At 38.6% G+C, this 18742-nt stretch overlaps 1 protein-coding gene across 1 annotated transcript; it reads right to left on the reverse strand.

The window, feature by feature from the left end:
• Positions 1–2327: 2327 nt before the first annotated feature.
• Positions 2328–5103, reverse strand: LOC143876993 (trihelix transcription factor GT-3b-like). Its single transcript, XM_077378689.1, has 2 exons — positions 4686–5103; positions 2328–3194 (listed from the first exon to the last, which is right to left on the reverse strand). The coding sequence occupies exons 1-2, from the start codon at positions 4995–4997 to the stop codon at positions 2622–2624; spliced, it is 885 nt and encodes a 294-aa protein (XP_077234804.1). The 5' UTR covers positions 4998–5103; the 3' UTR covers positions 2328–2621.
• Positions 5104–18742: the final 13639 nt, after the last annotated feature.

Genomic DNA, 18742 nt, shown 5'->3' on the forward strand with positions numbered 1-18742 from the left:
AAAAGATAAAACATCACTTTTCAGCACCTTGTTTTTCGGTATTCTCATACAACAATTTTAAATATTTCACACCGCCAAATGATCTTCATTCCTTTAATTTATTTTCTATTTAATTGATATTCATTTAAAGGAAATATGGGTGTCAATGGCGGATCCAAATATGTCTTGATTCCTTAAATCATATTTTTATGAGTTTGCGTCAGGATCCAGTTGGTAAATACTCCTAATAATCAGAATTGGCATTCCCTTTACCAAGAAAAGCAGACAATGGAAAATATTACTTTTTTATGAAATAAGTGAATAAAAATGAAATTCTTGGGTGTAGTAGGTTCGCAGTTTTCCTTAAAAAAACAATCATTTATTTTCAATTTTGGAAAATTCATCTTTGATCAGCCAAGGTATGAGGATTTTAATGCTGTTTAAGATATTTGAGGTGGTGCTCTCTCTCTCTCTCTTCTCTCTCTCTCTCTAATCTCAGTTTCTCTCTCCAAATTTATTTAGTTCTGAGAAAAATCCATGTTTTAAATATTTCGATAGGATGATCCCAACATGTGGAACCGGCCGATTAACCCCATGTCCAGTCATTGCAGCAGGATATGATTGGGAATTTAGCATAAAGGCATTTCGAGGCTTGCTTTTCCCTGAAAGAACAGCTATCTCAGATGAATTAAATGAATAAGACAAAATTTGTTGAACAGTGAACCTCTGTGGCTGTTCTTTCATGTTGCAGAATGCCTTTCTGCGAAATTCCAACCTTCATGGAATTATCTCACGAGATTTTATGTGGTGCAAAATTCCTCTCCCTCTCCCACCCTACATGCCCCTCTCCCCACCACTTGGTAAACTAATATTTCAGGGAAAAGACTTTCATGGCTGCCAATCATGGCCTTAGAACATAAACAGTCTTGAATATAAACTGGGCCCACAAGATGTGTGGTTCAACAACCAACAATTGACTGTGGAGAAGTCCTACCAAGCAAAGTCTGAGATAAGATATCATTTTACAAACGTTGCATTGCAAATAAATCACATTCAACTTCAAAACCATTTTACATATAAGAGTGCAAATAGCTTTTGGTATTATCTAAAGAAGCCACTAGAATTCTCAGTCACGCATGTAATTTCTAGGAAAGCAAGCAATAAAATCCCATTTTCTCTTGTTTCCTCCCGTAATTGTGAGTGAGCATAAGTTTTGGGAAAGTGAGAAATAGGACCTCAAAACAGTTTACATATAAAATTACGGGAATGATGAATTCACTCCTCCCTCTCCCTTTCCCCTCGGATATGTCATTTACATATGATTATAGTTGACCATTGTGCCCTATGCATAGAGCGGGCAAATTAGCGGGCCATTTGTTTATTTATTACAGGTATGCTAGAGAAGTATGCGCCAAAGTTAATTAGAAGCCATTCACCACAGAATCTCCATAGCTCTTTCTTAAATATCCAACCCTCCATGGATTGAATTGGACTGTCTAATTGACGTCCAAATTATCAAAGGAGCGTTCAAGTGTCCCTGGCGAAAGATCCTTACATTGCAAAACATAAACCTTCTGCCTGACCAATTCCATCAATGGTCTATTTCTCATATTTGGAAGGAAGGAAATCGAGCTGCTGATTATGTTTCAAAACCTGATTGCGAATGTAAGGGACCTATAATCCCGTCTCATTCTATTCCCCCCGCCCTCCTCGTGATTGCCTTGGAAGACTATTCTGGAACCACTTATCCTCGTTTGTAAATTTTTGTTTTTCTTTTCCACCTAGCAAAACTGCTGTGGTTGGATTGTTGTTGCTTTCTTCATGTTATACTCTCTCCTTTTTAACTTATACTGGTAGGGGTCCGCCTATCGCCAGGACTTTTGGATGTAAGAGACACATTGAAATCTAAGAAAAAAATAAACAGAACAAAATCTCTCCCAATCGAGCTAAATTAATTAATGAATGGATTCTTGTTCCCTCTTTCCCATCACTGTTAACACCTGCAACAGAAATCAAATTCCTTAGGCCCTGTTCGTTTCAAATTGTGAGAACTGCGGTTAGGGCCCTCAATTGGGTCCCTCACCATCGGTTGTCACAATCTGAAACGAACATGGCCTTATTCTCCATTATTGAGCTTGCGACTAAGAAGAGAATGAGATGAAAGGGGAGAAATGTCAGGGTGAAAATCACCGGGAGAGAAGTCAAAAAAGAGATGTTGTGGGAATCAGAGAGGAAGGGAAGGTTTGGTGTAGTTCATCCATACAGCTGGCTAGGGTTTTGTAGAGATATGACTTCTCTGTTTCTAAATCAGTGAAACTGCGAGGAGCATTTCTATCATTACATAAAAATCAAATAAAACGACTGGATAGAGGAGAAACAACGAATCAGAATTAGCTGTGGGATACATCAGAGAATACGAATCAAATTTAACATTACTACAAACCTGTATCATCTTTCTTACAAAGGAAAAACTAAATATCCCAAATTAGCCATTGCGCCCACAAAATCAACATCAACAGTAGTCAAAGTAGAATATAATTTTGTGCTCAATGTCCCGTAGTACACAGGATTCAGAAAACCATTTCAGCCTATAAACTCTTCTTCTTTGTCTTCAATCTATTCTCTCTGAAAACCCTCTCCTCTCAGAGATCTTCACGAATAAGTCTATTCAACAGAGTAGTTAAAAGAGCATCTCTCTTCTCAGCCCGATTCTCTTCTCTCATCCTCCTCTGTTCTTCCCTCTCCCTCCACGCTTGCTCCATTAGCAGCCTCTCCCTCTCCAATTTCTCCATAGATTGCCGCCATTCCTGTTCGAACATTCGCCTCTCTTGTGCCCTCCTCTCCATCATCTCCCTCCACTGAATTTCCATCCTCTGTTGCTGCTGAAAGAATTCTTGAAGTATATCTTGGACGCTCCTCGACTTATCCCCACCGGCCTGCCTTGCCGGCCGCTCTCTCTCAGCCTTCCTCTTTTTACTCCTTGCGACTACACGCTCCTCTTCGCTGTCTTCTTCTTCTTCTTCGTCCTCTTCTGAAAAATCATCTGATGATCTTTCTCCGCTCAGTCTCTTCATTTTCTTCTTTGCCTGAGCACCCCCTGTTTCAGATTCAACCAACATTCTGTGCATGTTCTTCGCCCGTTCATTGAAAACGGCACGTAGCTCGTCGAAGAACGGGCATTGCCTGCCATTCTCTGGATCGGAGGTCTCTTTCCCCTGTAAATGGATTGCAATTATAAAATAGAAACAAAAATAAAAAAAATAAGCTATTTTTAAATAAAGTTAACATGTAACTTCACAGGGAAGAGACCATAACATATACAAGGTAGCTCTAGAAGCTCCCAATTTGATAAGGCGATCAGCCAAATAGTTGGCACTTCTAGGTATTCGAGAAAAAGAGAAACCACCATGCATACAAATAGTAGGCACTTCTAGGTATTAGAGAAAAAGAGAGACCACCATGCATACAAACATCTCTAATCTCATCGAATAGAATGGCAAATCTCCACTGACGGAAGTTAATCCCTTTGTCCCACAACAAATGCAGGATGAATCACTTGCCACTTAAAAACTCTCTTCCATATGGTTAATAAAGATGAACAATCCCCGGTGGAGCGCTCAGACCTCGGCTTTTGAAGAATCAACTGTTCCGATAGGTCCAGAAAAAGAGTAGATAATATTACCCAAAGAATTCTTCTTTTTTTTTTGAGAATTTATTGTGTTTCTTTGTTGCCTATGTTTTTAAAGAATTCTAGGTAGATGTGGCGTGGAATGCGGCTGAAGAAAACCCTAGCCGACTCGGCACAACGTGGTTCAGTACTCGGTTGACAGAGCTGAGTACTCGGTTGATGCGGTCATAATTCAGGAGTCAAAGGAGTTTTTACTGACTCTATAGGGTCAAAATGCGCAACGCAAATGCGGCGCAATGCGGAACGCGGATGATTTGGGGGAGTTTCAAAACTATGGTTTCCATTTCTGGAAGGGAATCCAAAAAATTTGGCTATTATTTTGTAGAAAGAAATATCAAGTTTAATGACATTTCTAGGAAGGTGTTTCCATTTGTAGGAGGGAATCCAGAAAAAATCGGCTATTATTTTTCAGAACGAATGTATCAGTTTCCTACACCTATTTCTCTCTATTTTAAAACTAAAAATCCAAAGAGTCCTTACATGAATGAGGAAATTCCGGAGGAACGAATAAAGCAAACAACAAAAGGAAGATATTTTTCAATCTCTTCGTTTCTGCAATTCTCAACTTTTTTCCCCTAAAATTCGTAATCCTCCCAAAAACGCCTTCTAAATATTTGACAAAATGTTCCCAAGGGATAACAAGACAGCCAATCAAACTGAGAGGGAAAAAAAAAATTCAAGATCTGAATTTGCTTTGAAATCACAATCCTAAGCCCCCAAAAATCTTTTAGAACAATCACAAAATTGCAGGAAGAAGTGCAATAAAATCACACAAGAAACGCTCAATTGAAAGGAGATTCCCAAAGAAAGCAATCGAAATTTCAGTGAAATCTCAAAACAAGAATCTCCACAAATCCGTTCAACCGATCTAAAACGTAGACAAACTTATTCAAACCTAATCCAACAATCGAAGATCCAAAGAAACAAAAGCATCAAACGAGCTTAGATCAGCTAAAACTGCATCTCAAACTAAAGAAAAAAGACAAAAAGAAGAGGGGGAAAAAAAAAAGGATCTAACCTTATAGCGATTGACCAAGTTCTTCCATTTGCATTTGCACTGATCGGGGCTTCTCCGGTACGCTCTTTCCTTCATCTTGGAGGCCACGACCTCCCAAAGCGTCTTGTTGCGCTTGGTGACCGTGAAATCCCTCTCCAGCTCAGCACGGATCGCTATGAAATCCCTTGTCTCCTGATGGCTCCATTGAGGGACCCTCTCCTCCTTCTTCAACGACGCCTCGCCGGAGATCCCCGCCTGATTTAATTGCAGAGGCAACCCTGCCATCATGCTCATCCGATTTAGGCTCTCGCTCTCTCCGCTCCCCAACATCATCTTCTTCTTCTTCTTCTTCTTCTTCCCTTCCAACGATACCCGTTTTAAGACTCTGCCCAAACGCGGATTTTTCTTCTTCCACTACAAGCTATTTCTCTCCCGTCTAAATCCATTGGGAAAAAAAAATTATTTATAGAGTCTACGGCTGAAATGGCTCTGGCTTTTGGGTAGAATTACAAAACTACCACGGCTTTCTCCGATACCTCTGCGGAACGATTGGCGTGATTCACGTCACTTTATTTCGTTTTTACCTTATTGCGGCTGCACTTTACACTTAATTACATGAGTACGTCTTACGCAACAGATTTAGTGCCGAAAGTATTTAAAAGAAAGATATTACGAAGACACAGTTGGATTAGTAGTGTTCCTAACAGCCATTTTAATGTCGCCACGTGTATTATAAATAAGCTGTCTTTGTTAGCGCACAACCATATTTTGATATTTGCACAAACCCAGCTGTCTTTTCTTCTTTAATTGGCTTGTGAGAGCGTTTTGGGAAATGTAATAACCTTTTGACAGCTCCTTAATCAGTAAAAGACATGTGGGTTTGTGAGAATGACAAAATATGGTTGTGCTGATATCTTCTTAGAGGGAAATAATATATATGCCCCTTTTGATCACCAGGAACCAGACTAAAGAGGGGCCATTGTACTTTTGTCAGAAGAATTCAATGCCCTAGTTGCCACAAACACGTACTGGGGGTGTTCCTGGTGATAAAAAAAGGGCGGATATATCACTTCCCTTCTTAAAATGCTGTCTAGATGGGAAGACCCTTCTTTTTGTAGCGTCTAATATTAGGGGTACAACTCGGGTCGGGTTGAGGCCAACCCGACCCAACCCGATTTCCAATTTATGCACATGTTTTTTGTGGGCCCCACTATTTTTTTTTTTTTTGGCTCACATTCCCACACAGGCATCCACCGTATAAAAACTCTCTAACTGAACTGAAGGATAAATTTATGTTGAAATTTAAGCACATTTCTAGCTTTAATGGAAAATGTGTTTACTTGAAATCGGGTTTCGGGTCGGGTTGCCAGACACCCCAACCCGATTTCCAATTCGGGTTGATTTTTCCCAACCCAATCCAACCTAAATTCGGGATCAACCCGACCCAAGTTGCAACCCCAGCGTCTGTCATAGAGATGACATGGCCAAAAAATTTACACCATCACAAAAATTTGGGCTGCGACCAAAGATGTACTATTTTTTGGATACGGGGCAACAAGGTCTCGTCTTACGCAAACGTGAAAAACGAAATTTTGAGCAGCAAAATGAAGACCAAAACGTGAGTTATGCTGTCTTACGTAAATTGAGTTGCCTCGTTTTATGAGAAGCACTGCTACATCTCACGACTTACATACACTATTGATTCCTTTCATACGTGGCCCCGGCCGAGCAGAAGCGCAATTTCAAACCTTATAATACATTTAAACATCAAATACTAGAAGGGTGAAATCAATACCGTTTATCTTGCAGAAGATCATGAGGCAACTCACATGGTCTTGGTGTCAGCCGAAACGGACATCTCATGCCTAAGATAAAGGGCTACAAAAATCAACGGTTTAGCTTTTCTTGGCAGACCTCCAAACAAGGCTTGAGTGATAGGTGTTCTCAATAGCATGGTTGTTGTTTAGATCAAATGATCTTTTAGGAAGAAGCGTAATAACCCTTTTTCCAGCATTATCCTTGGTAATTATTCGACCATAGGACTTGAATATGGAAAGTTGCCCACGTTTAACATTCGTTGGCAAGCCTTTGTTTAATGTTTACTGCGGGGATCATTCAATAAAGTGTATTTTTTTAGACATGTCATCTCTATGATTATGCTTACCAAATGAAGGGTCCAGATTGCACAAATAATATATGGGTGGGCTCACATTAGGCTTCTCATGCTCATGTCCCTCTCTAAGGCTTCTCATAATTATATCATTTCACGTGAAATAAAATGATAACTTTATTTTACCATCGGGAAAAGATTTATGAGGCGCTCACCCTGAGCAGCACTCAAAATACCCTTTCTCCTATAGTTGGTTGACTCATCCGGTTTACAGGTAGGATTATGGTTATGATTAGTGGAGGTTTTCAATGGATGGCTAGTAATTATTTGGGTTATGGTTATGATTAGGGTTATGGGTTATGGTTTGTTAGGAACTCCTAATCTATGTGAGGTTCTATAGAATGAATGGGTTGGATGAATGAAGCTACATGGAGATGGTGTTTTATAAAGGGCTGCTCACCCTGCGCGATGCGCGATACCTCAGAAACCTCGCCCCCTTTTATCATTTACTTTCAATATTGTATCATTGACTTCGAAGTTCCATATTTTTACCTCTTGTATATATTTTTCACCTTCCGCCTTGAATATATACTTCTCAACTACCATGAATTTTGGTCATTTGAGAAGGATTTGAATGATTTTCCTAAATATAACAGAAGACAAAACAAGTCTTCCAAACAAGCAAATAGAGGTGAACCAAATAAACCGGTTTTATATAAAAATTGCAAATCGCAGAGCAGTGAACTAGGGAACATAGAAAAGAACCTTGATGACATCCTTAAAAAATGGAAATGGAACCTCTTGTAGCACACACGCGTGAAAGATGCACATAAGGATTGAAACACTTTATATGAGCTAAGAAATACTCTTAAAAGGTTTGGAATATGTGATTCTTTTCAAAATATATAGTCTATATTAGGATTGTTTTTTTGAGTGCCTTGAACACAAATCTTTTTTCAAAAACAAAAAAAAACTAGGATTTTAAATATAGACCAAGTGAGGGAATGTTGAAAACTTTCACATCAGGTGGCCCACATTGCCATCTTAGATTAATTAGGTTTTGTGTTTTCTAACTATGAGTTTTAAGTCTAATTAAGGTTAATTCCATTTGAAGGTATATTATAAGCAAGAGTTGTAGTGAGTGGGAAGATCTAACCCTATTCTCCTAAATATAAATAAGAGTGATTGTTTAATGGGAGCAACACACATAAAGTACTAAGAGTGGGGTTGTGCCTGATCTACCAAGAGTCGAAGCAACACTCCACTGATCAACAGATGGTGTTCATCAAAAGCATCTTCAATAGTCAGCTTTCATGCATCGCCTAGCATCTCCATCTAATCATAAGGCCAGTTGTTGAAAAAGCATAATAATAAGAGATAAAAATCAAACGTTCGTTTCAGATTTTGACAACAAACATCTCCGTGTTTCAGATTCTGAGGGCCCCAACTGATAATTTGGGGCCAATAATCGGTTGGGTCCCACACCATCATTTGTCAGAATCTGAAACGAACAGGGGCTTAGGATGTAGGGTAATAATGCCTTTTGTTATTATTTTCCAACAACTAACCTGTTGAAAAATGTCTATGGGTGGCAACATCAGACCTTCTACAGAAACCATGCTGTTATGAAGTATATCATGAGTTTCTTAGGAGAGGATCTATTGGGAATTTGAAAGGTTTGTGTCCAACGGCCGAGACATTGCAGTATAACATACGTTTTTCTAAGATAAAAATGGAAGCAAAACGCGTATCTTAAAGCGCGTAGATGTTTGTTTCCATGTGTGAACATTGGACAACTTTTAGCTTTTGACTCCTAACGTGTGAACTGTGAAGTGTGAAAGCGAATGAAGTCAACTTCCTCGATGCGATTTAGATTGAAATAACCAAATATAATATGTGATTGAAGGAGGGAAAATTAACAACTGTCCATTCGCAAGCCATTTGATCAGATTTTCGGGTCATGTCAGTTATATTATAGGGCCCACTAAAATGAAAGCTTTGGATCCCGCTTATTTTATAGGCTTAACCGGTTAAGGATGTCTCATTCGTTAGAAGAGGGGGTAATCAAATTTTTTACTTTTTTTTTACAACAGACTGGTTCTTGACCTCTTGTTGCAAATTGAGAGAGAGAGAGAGAGAGAGCGATTTTGTATTCAGGTTTAAGCAAATTTTATGTGCTATGTGAGCGTGGAGTCCAGTATTTTTCAAAAAGTACCTTGGGGCCCACTTCATAGGATGATCCAAGCCGTTCACTTGTTGGGCCATAGCTATAAATCACTTCCATAGGATGAGCCTAGCCCTCCCATCCGTAGAGATTTCTATAATGTGCAATCTCTCTCTAGATCGAAGGGCTAGGATCATCCTCTGCAAATGATTTTCAGGGTACATCCTATTTAAGTTGTGGCCCAACAAATGAACGGTTTGGATCATCCTATGAAGTGGGCGCCACAGTTCGTTTTGAAAAATGCTTTAGACTTCGCGTTCACACCCCATATAAAATTTGCCGGTTTGGATCATTCAATCTTTTTTTATCTTTGACAAACACTTGACGAAGAAGTGGAGCAACGAAAGTGGCCTATAATGCTCTCCTACCCATCTTTTTCAACAAGAGATAACGTTGAAGAACGGTCCCTTGAACTTTAGAATGATCTAAAGACCTCTTTTTCCTAAGCATAGAGGGGAAATTTGATAACTTTGATGGATCTTACTCACCGAGTTGTATGGGATAACTACCGGATTCAATAGGGTTGAAATTTTCCTAGAAGTGATGACAAGTTTTTTTTTTTGGAAACTGTTTTCCATGAAAATGAATAAGCTAAACTCTAAAAAAAACTCTTAGGGTGCGTTTGGATCGCCGGAATCGGGAATTGGTATCGGTTTCTAATACCGGTTTGGGTGATTCTATCGTTTGGTTGCATTTGGCAAAATGGAATGGGAAAGGATATTTGACTCCGAGCGGAATTAACGTGGGAATGTTAGGCGCGTTTTGATACCCGCCGAAAGGGGTGGTATTCTGATTCCGGGAATGGTGAGAAAAAATAGGTGTGAAATCTCCGCTCGATTTGGGCTTCTAATATTAGGATTTTCCTCTCTTTAACATCGTTCTCTCGTCTCCTCTCCTCTAACCCTCATCTCTAAAAATCAACCCAGATTTATCCACGCCGGCTCGCTCTGCAAATCAAATCCAAGTTTTAAGGTATAACTCTCTCTCTCTCTCTCTCTCTCTCTCTCTCTCTCTCTCTCTCATTTTTTTGGTCGAAAAAAAGAGTGAGGGTTTCTATTGATGTAAAAAAAGAAAAATAGAGTGAGGGTTTCTTCTTTTTTTTATATTAGTGAGTGAGTGAGGGTTTCTTTCTTATATGAAACAAGAAAATTGGTGCTATTTTTCTAGTTTTGGGTTTTTATTGATTTATATTTCCATGCTTTTTCTTCGAGCTCTATTGGCCTTTTTCCAGAATTATGAGTTTTTTTTTGTTTCTCTGCTTTTTTTTGTGTAATCTTGGAGCTAATACTCAAACTCTCTTGTTTTGATTTCAGCACTCTCTTTCAATAAATTGATTTATGTGGGTTGGGCCAACAACCAATATGCCTGAGAGGAGTTTTTTGAATCATCTCGTAAAATCATCTCCTGCACTTATGGCTCTTTCATCATTCTTTCGTTTGTACGATTTTTCTTTCTGGCTTTGGGTATGTGAAGCAGGTTCTGAATATTATTCATTTGGGAAACAATAAATTCACTTCTTTTTCTTCCTTTGACCACCCATTTGTAGTGTAAAAGGGTAGTAAAAAATACACCAGTGGTGGCTGGCCCAGGGAAAAAAGAGGACGGATATATCAGTTCCTTAATCGCTCGGCTGAACATGGAAAAATAAGTCACAAACATAAGAATTGGAATCATTATCTGTTTACAGGGGGAATTGGAATTGGATTGGAATGTGATACCAATACCGATTCTTGATTCCGGCGATCCAAACACACCCTTCGGAAAATGATATGCAAAGAAAACTATTCCTTGCAAAACTGCCATCACGGAGATAGCAAGCCAGAGTTTACTTTATGGCTGGATAGACTTGCTATCCTCGGTTACTTTTGACCTTTATTCTTGAATAAATTATTACTAGAACCAAACTTGTGAACAATAGACATGACAAAAAATTCAAGATATGCTTATCTAAGCAGGATAGTCAATCCGAAGAACAGCTTATCTATAGTAGTGGTGAACGGCCGAAAAAAATGCATTTGGGTCAAGTGGTCAGGATTATCTTTGTAAAATGAAGCCCCTCTCCTACTTTTCAGGGAGTCAATAAAAAACAAGACGGAGTCATCCTACGTGGACATCATATTTTTGGATCGTTGAATATGAACGGTTGCAAATATCTAAATTTTTACCGTCCGTTTCAACAGTCAAAAATGCATTTTGCACATTAATACTATGAATAAGTTACCAAATTTCAGCCCGAAATTTCGGATTTCGGTGGGGTCCAAAATTAGTACCGATACCGAAATTTAAAACCTTGGAAGAGAGTATGAGAAGTGTCTGGGAAAAAGAAATTTCTATTTTATACACAATCTTTTCTCTATTTTCCACCATCATCTCTCATGCTCTACTGATGCAGGCGCATCCTTATCGATTGGCATGGATTTAGTTTCCTAAAATTTTATCCCATCTTTTGTTAGCAAGAGTTGTCATAGATTTTAGTAACTCTTGTATTCTTAGGAATAGAGAGATCTTTTCCTATTTTTTAGTGGGTAGATTTAGAAGGATTTTAGGACTCTTTTCTTTGTTATTAAAAAACGTATGTAACTTGGTGAAGAGAGGTTTTTTGAGGATTTGACAAGTTGGAATTTCACGCTTCGAGAAAATAGGCCGTGAACCTTCTTCTTCTCTTTTAGGCTATGGTTTTATAAAAATCATAGATCAAAGTGGAAAAAATATATTTGTTTTTTGGATTGTGAATTTCTTATTCTTCTGCTCACACTATCTACTCACTCATTGTTCTATGAAATCTCACTCTTACTAGCCCCCTCTCCCCCCGGACTACACTGGTTTAATAGAGATTCCAAGATTTTTTTTCCATGGTTGCCAAACATGCCTTGATAGAGAAATAGCAATTAATAGCATAGTGTGCTACTATAGGAATATAAATCTTGTAAAGTTTAGAATACGCGGAGACGCAAATTACCCCATGTTTATTTATGTAAGTATAGAACAAGGCAACTGACATGCATAAAGGGCCTCAGACTCTAATGTGGGATGGATCTCTCAACTCAACAAAGCCTTTGTCCCAAACTAGTTGGGACGAATCTCTCTGATATCAAATGATGCAAGACAATGGCGCTGATACTAAATATTGTGAAGAAAGAAAATCAATAATATTCTTGCATTCAACCAGAAGAAGAAAGAAAATCCCAATTGTATTACTAGAAAGTTAATTCAAAATTCAAACATACTATATTTAGTAAGCATAAGCTTGCTATTGTTACTAAATATGAGCTTATTATTTTTAATAAGGGCACTTATAAATTCGCACTCCTTTAAAGGAGGGTATGTGGTAGACTAGAACGTTTACTAACGTTAAAGGGATGTGAATTATGCTAAGGGGTGCGAATTTACGATTGCCCTTTAATAAATATGAACTTACTAGATTTAATATCAGTTTTGCTAGGCAATCCGGAAGAAAGTCATTCGTGGCTCACTTTTCCTTGAGAGAGCAACAACTCCGTCTTACTTTTTAGTAGATTTTGTCTTGTTCATTTAATTCATCCGACGTGGTTGTTCTTTTTTTATGAAACTGGTCCATGAAATCGCCAAGCACCACTTAATAAATATGAACTTACATGTTTAGTACTCACGAGCCTTGGTGAAGGAGAAAATAAAAAAAGATTGGGGGAATTTATACGATGAAGGGCCGTATGAACACATATTCATCATCCCATCCTTGATCCAACAGCAGCTCACTATTTGAGGAGCTGCTGTTGGATCAAATATCAAAGATAATACTTGTATTGTTCCACCTTTATGTGTTTATAAGGCCTTATAAATTCTCAAAGATCCAAGCTCCAACTTAAAATCCATATTTGCTTCCCAGTTGAAACATAATAAAAAAGTTGTGAAAATGTATCATTAGTTACAATATGGCAGATGATTTTTTCACTCCCCGCAGCTAGGATTATGCATCACCTTGAAACGGAATTGTGGGCAGACTTTAACACTTTTTGCTGTCAAACCACGTTAAGAAGGGGGCGCATAATCCTACAGGAGGTGAAAAAATCATCTCCCTATATACTAGCAAAAAACCCGGAGCGATGCACGGACCGACAAAGAATTGTATAGACCACATTATAGGTTGATCTAAACCGTCCATGTGATGGAACACAACATAAATAGGTTGTGCCCCAAAAATCATTTCCATAGGCTGATCCTAGCCCTCCAATCTATAGAGGTTTCCATAATTCCTCTTCAATCGGATGGTTAAGATCACCCTATAGATTTTTTATTAAAAAAGCATAAAGGAGGGGGTAAAATTGAAATTATGTGGCTTTAATGGGTGCCTTTGTTAAAAGCATAAAGGAGGGGTAGGATTGCAATTATATGATTCAATGGGTGCCTTTGTTAAAAGCATAAAAGGGGGGGGGGGTAGGATTGAAATTATATGAGTTGAATGGGTGCATTTGTTCAAAAAAGTCAAAAAATGTGAGGTGTAATTCTCACGTGATTTTCAAAAAAATCGAAAAAACTATCCTCTTTTCATCCCAGCTTATTGTATTATATATATATATATATATATATATATATATATATATATATATAGCTCACCAACACTTTCCTCATATATATATATATGAGAAAACGGTTCCTACACATATGTGTAGATAAGTTATCTACACACTAGCTTAAAATACAGTGGGGGCCATATTATTTGGGTGATCCAAACCATTCATTTTTAAGGCCCTCACATAGATAGGGTGTCCACAAAAAATTAGATCCATAGGATCATCCTAACCATTCGAACCGTGGAGGCAAAAAATGGACTAATTTGTGAAGGTTTAAAGACATCCATTTTACCTCCACAAATCGTAGGGTTGGGATGATATCTGATTTTTTGTAGACACCCTATCTATGTGAGGGCCTTTAAAATGGATGGATTGGATCACCCAAACAATGTGGGCCCCCACTGTATTTTAAGCTAGTGTGTAGAGAACTCTCTACACATATGTGTAGGAACCGTTTTCTATATATATATATATATATATATATATATATATAAGGAAAGTGTTGGTGAGCTTAAGCTCACCAAACTTATGGTGAGCTTAAGCGCCCAATCACATGGGGGCCTACTTTGTTAGGATGATCAAAAGCATTGATTTGAAAGGCCCTTGCATAGATGGGGTGTGTACCAAAAATCAGCTCCATAGGATCATCCTAACCCATCCATTTGTGGAGGTCAAAATGGACAGACATTGTTTGTCCACAAATCTGCCCATTTTTGTCCTCCACAAATGGAGAGGTTAGGATGATCCTATGGAGCTGATTTTTGGTACACACCCTATCTATGATAAGGCCTTGCAAATGAATGGTTTGGATCATTGTGGACTCCGATCCGGGAGAGAGGTGAGGGACGAGCCCCCAACGGCCTCTTGGATCATCCACACGTGAAGGAGAGCTCTACCAAGGAACTCTCGAAACAAAAAAAAAAACTCAGAGTCGCCATCCATGGTATACGGCCATGGATCCCTAAAAAAATATGCTCTGTATACCATGGATAACCAGAAATGAATGGGTTCGTGCCTGATTACGAATGGAGAAGGTCCAAAGAGCGCCTCCAATTCGTCCGAGTGCAAGCACTTGGTCTCTTATGCCATTTATTATTAGATCCAAAGAATTTTGGGTAAAAATCATATGAAATAGGAACAATTCTCAGGAATCGTCTACCTAAGCATGCATTTCCTGAGGATAAAGAAATAAGCATACACAAAATGAAATGAAAAATGTGTCACCTAAGCAAAGCTAGGTTATGAGTGACATGCCTAATGGGTGTCTAAGTTCTGGTGGACATACACATGCAAGCTACAGCTAAAGGTATAGTATCAGTACAAGAAAGTAAGAAGACACGTCAAAACATAAAGCACAAATCAATCCTATATATGACAGGACAAGACAAATCTTAACTCTAATGCGACTTGGCTCGGACCAAGATGGCCGTCTATCCCAGCTGCTCTACGTATCCCGGCCTCGGGAAGAATCGGAGTCAACATAGTTCGATGCCCTATTCTAAACTATGATGCCTAATCATCTAGAACCGTTATCCTAGACTCGATCCACTAGACTCGACTGATTTTTAAAGTTTTTTGCATGATTTCTTAAGTTCAGGTGAATTGTAATTTTTAGGACTCTCTATATGCCCTAACTAATGCAAGTTAGTTAGCCTTAAGCTAATGCAGGTGGGCCCTACATCCTATGTGTAACTAAGCTGTGCATCCTAAGGAAAACCATGGGCTGGCTATATGCTTCCTAGTCTAGCCACCGGTTCGACTAAATGTCTAACCGATCAACTCGAGGCCTCCTAACTCTAGGGACACTCACACGACAGGACACACCAAATCAATACAAATCAAGACAGCCTTATAACTCTAATACACCCAAAACAATTAGGACAGACTCCTAACTCTAGAGGAAGATCTTTTTAAATAAAGTTTTGAAGAAGTTTTGTATTTTTTTGAATGTTGAAAATGTTTATTTTTAAAAAGTTTGGCTGGACCTGGGATGTGAATCCCAAGCTGCACTACGTACCCTATGGAAAGGGATCAAGCCAATGTAGTTCGGAAACAGAATTCCCTAACTACTCTGAAAGACTCAAAAATTTTGAGATTTTTGGATTTTAAGATATTTTTGATATTTTGGTTGTCTTATAGTGTTTTTTGAGTTTTTAACACAAGAGGATTGAATCCTATCATCATAAGGGGAGGACAGACTCCGGATATCCCGCAAAGGTTGGACAGCATCCTATGCTTTGCGGGGGAAAAGAACAGAAACACAGCTCTGCAGGGGTTGGACAGCATCCTATACCTTGCAAGAGTGGATAGAAAAACACATGATTTGATAAGAGGTAGAATATAATCCTAACCCCTATGATGATAGGATTGACTCCCTAGACTAAGGACGGATTCCTATGCTAGTGGACTGTCAAACTAAGATAAAGCTCACAAATAGTAAGGAAAAAGAGACCTTGTGCATATTTGACAAAGGTAAAACACCCAGCCGGGCCGGACAGCTACCTAGCCCTGGGGTGCAACAAATGTGCGACCCAATACCCATAAGGGTAGGGGTATGTTGCCAAGCCGAGTAAGGTGTTCTCCCAAAACCAAACGACGCACAAAGAGGAGGTTTAGTAAGAGAATGAGACTGGGTAAGTCTCTTAGACACAGAGGCAGAATAGAGAAAAATGCTAGCAAAACTGGGCAAGTCTTCTAAGCACAAGAATGGGCTCCAAGAGAGATGCTGACGAGACATGGTATGTCTCCTAAGGATGAACTCACTAATGAGACAAAGCTTGTCTCTAAAGAGTATAACTTTCTCTGCCTGAGACTTAGCCTGTCTCCCTGAGAGAGCTCTAGAGAATTCTTTCATTGCCCTTGCAATGAATGGGTTTCTAATGTCTAGGGGATACACACCATAAAGACTGGACAAGTCTTAAAATAAATGAGGGGAGTGCTACTTGGACTAAGCGAGTCCCCTAAGGATGGGCTTAGGCTAGCGCCTTCATCGCCCTTGCAATGAAAGGGGATTCTAGATAATCGCAAATTCTATTTCTATTCTTATAAAAAAATCAAGTGCTAAGCAAAGAAGAATTTTCAATAATAAAATACACAATCTATAGCAATAATGAAATGATAAATAACATTAATTAGTCCAGACCAGCCGCTGGATAGCCTAATAAAGTAAAAGAAAGCAATATCAAACACTTCTATGCCCAACCACAAACACCACCCCAATATGGGGATGAAATCAGATGACGCTAAAGTAATCATCTGATATCAAATACACATGATAATATTTCTATATCCCGCCTTGAAATCAGACAGTACTCATGTCGATAATATCGAATAGAGTAGTCATCTGATCTCCTTCTTCCTATTAAACAATTTATTTAAATAAAAAGGAATGAGTATAATAAACTTTGAGATAATCTCACCTGAACAGTCCATTTATTACCGTCTTCGAACCCTAACTCAACGCTTAGTATGAAAGAGAAGTATTAAATTTCCAACAGATTATAGAAACACATTAAATGTTATTTTCAAATTGTACAAATTTTAATACATAACAGGGCATCAACTTGTGCAGATTCAAATGTAAAAACTGTGAGAGTGAAATATAAGCAGATTTGTGCCAACAGTGGGGCCGAAATGTGAACTTATTTGTACCAAGCAAATGGGTTAAAATATAGACTTATTTGTGCACAACAGGGGACAACAAGGTGTGAATAGATTATGTGCATCACAGGCGGGAATACTCACCACTATATTACAACGATAGATTTATGTGCAATATTTAAGACAGATTTATGCAACACAAAGACCGACACAGTGATGAATTATCTTATTGTGATGCCCTGCTATACATCCCAAAGCTTAACATTTTCTATTCAAAACTATAACAGTACAAATAAGAGAAAAGTGACTATAATACAAACACGAATGAGCGTGATCGCTTAACAAAAGAAACATAAAAATTTGAACAATCAGAGACAAGAGCTGTAAACTTCTAACTATAAGAAAATACTAATAAACAATAGTAAGTGCAATTTTTGCGAAATCTATGTGATTTTAATAGAAAAATCTCAAATGATAGTGAAACTTATAACTGCTCATTCATAATTTCCATGACGAACAGAGCAAATGTTTCATCTCAATTGAAATAAATCAGATGAAAACTATAGTAATGAAGAAAAAAAAGAATACGAAAATTACCTCAACTTGTAAATGATCACAAGCAAACCTCACTCTTCAGAGATCTCTCTCGATCACTTTCTCTGTGCCGTAGCTTGATTCATAACTTTCGAGAATGAGAGAAAAAAAAATCCATCAACAAATCCAGATCTCAGAGTAGGAGATAATCCGAAATGAAGAAGAGGGGAAATTATGAGAATCGGTTTCTGAAGGCATTTCGGTATTGGGGAAATCAGAGCTAGGGTTAGAGAGGAGTTGAGAACGCATTTTTCCTAATTTTTCCCTTCTCTGCTAATTTTTAGAAAATTGAGATCCTCTTTGTCTCTCGGATGATCTGAAATTGAAACTCTTAAAAGTGAAAGAAAACAAGATCTGCAGGTTCAAACAACACATCCGCCCTTTTGAAGTTATTTCTGTGGCTTAATCCTAGCCGGAGCATAGGAGCTAGCCGGAATCAATGGAGTTCACCGGAGCTTTGACGGATCTGGATTGGAGAACAAGGATAAGCAAGCTAGGGTTTGGGAGAAAGCTTTGGGAGGTGCTAGAGAAGCCATGGGAGTTGTAGATTTGCAGGAGATAATGAATGTAGCTGATGAACAGGCCATGGCGAACTCTCTCTCTCTGCTTCTCAGATCTGAGAATAATCCTCCGATCGGATTAAAAAAACGAAAATCTGCTGAAAAAAGTAGCAGATCTGAGAGAAAAGGGAGATGAAAAGTTCGGATCTAGAGATAATAGAAGGAAGGCCATGGCCGGAGGTTTGGATTGGAGCTCGCCGGAGCTCCCGTCGGAGAAGGTGATGCTCGACGGGGAGCTAAGATTTGAAGAGAAAAAATGGAAAAAAAAAATGATAGGAATAGAGGTAATAACAAGGAGGAACATAATCGGAGCTCCGATAAAAAATTTAGAGATCGGCCGGAGAGGATTGGCCGGGGTTATGATCGGAGAAGAAAAGAAAAGGGTTTGGGTTTTGGTTTTCTCCCTCTCTCTCTCTGTAGATTTTTTTTTAGAAAAAAAT

The sequence above is a fragment of the Tasmannia lanceolata genome, unplaced genomic scaffold, assembly GCF_043159265.1.
Source record: "Tasmannia lanceolata isolate RefF3 unplaced genomic scaffold, GAP_Taslan_0.1 ptg000005l, whole genome shotgun sequence".
Classification (NCBI taxonomy): Eukaryota; Viridiplantae; Streptophyta; class Magnoliopsida; order Canellales; family Winteraceae; genus Tasmannia; species Tasmannia lanceolata.

Excerpts from the sequence above, each read along its gene's own strand:
- LOC143876993 (XM_077378689.1), bottom strand. The coding sequence starts at position 4,997 with ATGATGTTGGGGAGCGGAGAGAGCGAGAGCCTAAATCGGATGAGCATG. Across the intron at positions 3,195-4,685 it reads ACTTGGTCAATCGCTATAAG|GGGAAAGAGACCTCCGATCC; the intron begins GTTAGATCCTTT and ends ATCCATTTACAG.